Here is a 4,095-nt window from a genome sequence, read left to right on the forward strand (position 1 = left end):
TAAAATCTTTTTTTTTTAAGATTTTTAAATAACTAAAATCTTAAAAAAAAAAAAAAAAAAAGAAATGAAGTAGCGACAGAGTCCATGAACGATTCTACAAGACTGATTGCTACACATAGTATTCAAAGTGGAAGTTTTTCCACGCGGGATTCAAACCTTGCTACACTCAGAAGCAACCGTTGCTACGGGGTCTGATGGGGGTGTATTTAGGGTCTCCCAACAGCCAATCTTAGTGCCAGGCGTTTTCGAGGGGGCGTAGCCGTGTAGAGACAGTGGCCAATGGCAAAGAGGGCAACCACCGGGTGATGTGAGCCGAGTGCAGCGGCGAGGGGAGGCTGAGGACCCGCAGCGTGTTCCGGGGTTTGAGCTGTTAGTCTGAACTGTAGCCGGTACTTCAGCTGCCACCCATCTTCGAGTCTCACCTGCCGTTAAACGTCATGGAAGATTCTCAGAGTGAGCAACAGCGGATAATACGACGCCACCACCACGAGAAGAACGAGCTTCAGGCCCGCATCCAGGCCATGAAGAACTCGGTGCCCAAGAGCGACAAGAAGAGAAGAAAGCAGTTGCTCCTAGACGTGGCCCGCCTCAAGGCCGAGTTGGAGCAGAAGCACCAGCAGGAGCTGGAGAAGTTCCAAGAGAGTTTCCCTGATGACAGCAACCTCGACTCCATCACGGAAGATCTCGCCAAGATGAATCTTGAGAACCAGCCTCCCTGCCAGTCTAGGGCACAGAGAAGGCGCGAAAAAAGGGCGGCCCTCGAGAGAGAGCGCCAGGAGAGGATCGCCGAGGCCGAGATGGAGCACCTGGCCAGCTTCCGCCGCGAGGAGGAGGAGAAGCTCGCCGCCATCCTAGGGTCCAAGAATCTGGAGCTGAAGGATATCCCGGCCGACGGCCACTGCATGTATCGCGCCATCCAAGACCAGCTGGTGTTCTCCGTGACGGTGGAGAGCCTGCGGAGCCGCACCGCTGATTACATGCGCAAGCACGTGGACGACTTCCTGCCCTTCTTCACTGACCCCGACAGCAGCGACTCCTACAGCCGCGAAGAGTTCCTGAGCTACTGCGACGAGATCGTGCGCAGCCCGTCGTGGGGAGGCCAGCTCGAGCTGAGGGCCCTGTCGCACGTCCTGCAGACCCCCATCGAGGTGATCCAGGCCGATTCGCCTGCCATCGTCATTGGGGGGGAGTACACCAGGAAGCCGCTCACTCTCGTCTACCTGCACTACGCCTGCAACCTCGGCGAGCACTACAACTCGGTGAGGCCCCTGGAGGCCAGCGCCGTCGGGGGCGCGGCCCCGCGGCTCTTCTAGGCCGGCCAACATAGTCGCCATCGCCGCCGCCGCCGCCGCGTCTCCTCAGTAGGCTCCATTTTTTTCCTTCGGTTTTCTCGTTTTTGTCTTGCTTCGTTTTACTTGAAAGTCGTTCCCCATCCCCACCCCCACCCCACCCCCAGCCCGCCACCACCACCACCACCACCACCACCACTCTTCTCAACCCCATTCCCCAACGCCCGCTCTCTCTTACCAGGCGGTTCTAGCCCCTTCTCTCACTCATTCATTGCTTGGGGGGCTGGAGTGGGGGAGACTCGGGACAAGGGAAAGATCTGTACTGTACTATCTGAGGGGAATAGTTTGGCCACATGTTAACATCTTGCCCTTAAGGGTCTTTGCCTCCCTCGCAGATGAGAATTGGACATGCCGCACGTGCCTTTGAGATCAAAATGGAAACTTGGTTTGATGCATTCTTAACTGGGGAAAAATTAGTTTAGCTCGGGATCTTCGGATCGTCCCGTGAATACACTGGGTTTTAGATAAAGGTGGAGTTTCTGTGATCGAAATGCTTTGCGAATGCCTCCTGCTTATTCTTTGGAAATAAATGTATCACGGGCTGTTTGGGGGGTTGCTTTTTACTTCAGCTGGGCTATTCCGCAGATGTCTCAAGTTATGAACAAGAGCTCCTCTAGTATTTTGTTTTGTTTTCATACAAGCTTGTGTGGTTCGCAATTAATTTTCCTTATTTAGGATTTGCTAAAGTCTACATAAGAGCGTTTGTTAAACTTAGAAATTAAATGTACCTACTAAACATAGAAATTAAATTTACAAAAACTGATAGGTTAGGTAAGGTTCACTCTGAGATGTGAAAGATCTCAAGTTAATTTCCTTTATTAAAGATAGGAAGGGATACGACTTTATTCAAGGAGGTAATCCATTTCATTTTGTCTTCAACTGGAACGAAGCAAAAAGAGACACACTGATAGGCAGCTTAACTTCCTGTAAGGGTGAGACCCGAACTAGTAAGTTTTCTTTACTGTGAGACATGAAAGGGTACAACTTTATTCAAACAGTTCAAAAAAAAAGTGAGCAATCTACTTTTGTTGATAGTCAAGACTTGTTGATATCTTGAGTTCACCGGTAGAATAGTAAAAATGAAACGATTTACAATAAGCAGTTTAAAAGTTTTCAAATCTTTAGATCCTGGGTTTCAGTGAGGCTGCTTAGTTTCATTTAAAAAGTCCATTGTACACGCCAGATGTTCTAAAACAAAATATATAAATTCAAAATTTTTTAAAAATATTATGCAACTTGTTTTAAAAATAAAAGTGTTAAAAATACCTGGTTCTCTATTTTTGTGTAGCTGATTTAGTTTGTACAGAGTTTGTATCCCAGAATCTGCTTCAACAAAGGAGTCCTGGAGGGTTAGGGAGAGGAGTTGGGAGCCAGATAAGGCTTTGGGGAGGAGGACTGGCCTGGTGGCAGCCTGGAGTGGAGCGTTCCCCAGGAAAGGATTTAGGGAGGAACTTTATCTAGAGGCTGTCCAGAGTTGATGTTTCACTCTGGGAAAAACATCCTGAAATGGTTTTGTTTAGGGATATTCTCATTGCTATGCGTGAAAAAAAAACTCCCACTTCCAGCAAAGAGTGAAATCCTGCCAGGTAGCTCACCGTGCAAATATGTGTCAGAGAAGTTTCAGATGGCCAGCTGACTGAGAAGAAGAGGCCCCTGAGAAAACCAGGGATTGGGGTGCACTGTAAGAAAAAGGCCTTTTATAGGGCTGAGAAGACTGGCTGCAGAAGAAAGACAAGGCCCAGAAGGGAGGCATAATCTATAGAAGGGTGCCTGGCTGGGAAGGAGGGTGAAAGTTGGGGAAGGCATCAGCCTAGAAGGAAGAATGGGATGTGATGGGGAAAGCGGGCACAAGCTGAGGAAGGGGACTAAGCTGATGAACAGGGCATAGGCAGTAAAGAGAGCCTGGGTAGAGGAGGGGAACTGCAGGAGGTATAGGACACAGGTGGGCAAAGGGGACCTGACTGGGGACACGGGCAAAGGCTGGTGAAGGCTTCCAGAAATGGGAAGGGTGCTCTACTGGAGTGAGCTGCGTTGGGTGAGGGAGGGGGCCTGGCTAGGGTAGGAGACCTTGATGGAGAGGGTGGCACAAGCTGGGAAAGAGGGCCTGGTTGCAGGAGGATTCCTGGCAAGGGAAGTGGTCCAGGCTAGGGGCGGGAGCATAGGCTGATGAAGGGCTTCTGGTAGGAGAAGATGGCCCCAGCGGGGGTGGGTTTTATAAGGAGGGGAAGGGAAGCTGACTGGGAACTAGGTCACTTTCTGGGCAAGGGATCGGGGTAGGGGGCTCGAATAAGACTGGAAAGGAGGCTAGCTGGGGACTGAGACACTGGAAGGAGGAATAGACTGGTGAAGGGTCTACTCTTCGGAGCAGAAGGTCTGGCTGAAGGGCACACTGGGTGTTGTAAAGGGGCCCATGGTTGTTGAGTGGGGAAATGGCTGGGCCAGGCTGCCTCTCCAGGGGAGGGACGCTTGCCTGGGAAGGGGGTCTGGAAGGAGAAGGGGCCTTGCTGGGGAAAGAGGCATTGACTAGGAAACAGGGTCTGATGGGGGGAGGACCGGATGGAGGAGGGATCTTGGCTGGTGAAAGAGCCACCAGGCTTAGAAGGTTGCACAAAGCTGGAGAGGGGGCCCAGGCTGAGATGGGGACACAACTTGGGAAGGGAAAAGGGACCTGCCCCCGAAGGGGGTAGAGGCAGCAGAGGGGGTCCTTGCTGGGAAATTGGGCCTAGACGGGGAAGGGGGCTTATGT

The 4,095-nt window shown here is 51.3% G+C and overlaps 1 protein-coding gene across 1 annotated transcript; it reads left to right on the forward strand.

The window, feature by feature from the left end:
* Window positions 1-437: 437 nt before the first annotated feature.
* Window positions 438-1,313, forward strand: OTUD6A (OTU deubiquitinase 6A). Its single transcript, XM_035028631.1, has one exon. The coding sequence runs from the start codon at window positions 438-440 to the stop codon at window positions 1,311-1,313; it is 876 nt and encodes a 291-aa protein (XP_034884522.1).
* Window positions 1,314-4,095: the final 2,782 nt, after the last annotated feature.

The sequence above is a fragment of the Mirounga leonina genome, unplaced genomic scaffold, assembly GCF_011800145.1.
Source record: "Mirounga leonina isolate KUSES-001 unplaced genomic scaffold, KU_Mleo_1.0 Mir_204, whole genome shotgun sequence".
NCBI lineage: Eukaryota > Metazoa > Chordata > Mammalia > Carnivora > Phocidae > Mirounga > Mirounga leonina.

Excerpts from the sequence above, each read along its gene's own strand:
- OTUD6A (XM_035028631.1), top strand. The coding sequence starts at position 438 with ATGGAAGATTCTCAGAGTGAGCAACAGCGGATAATACGACGCCACCAC.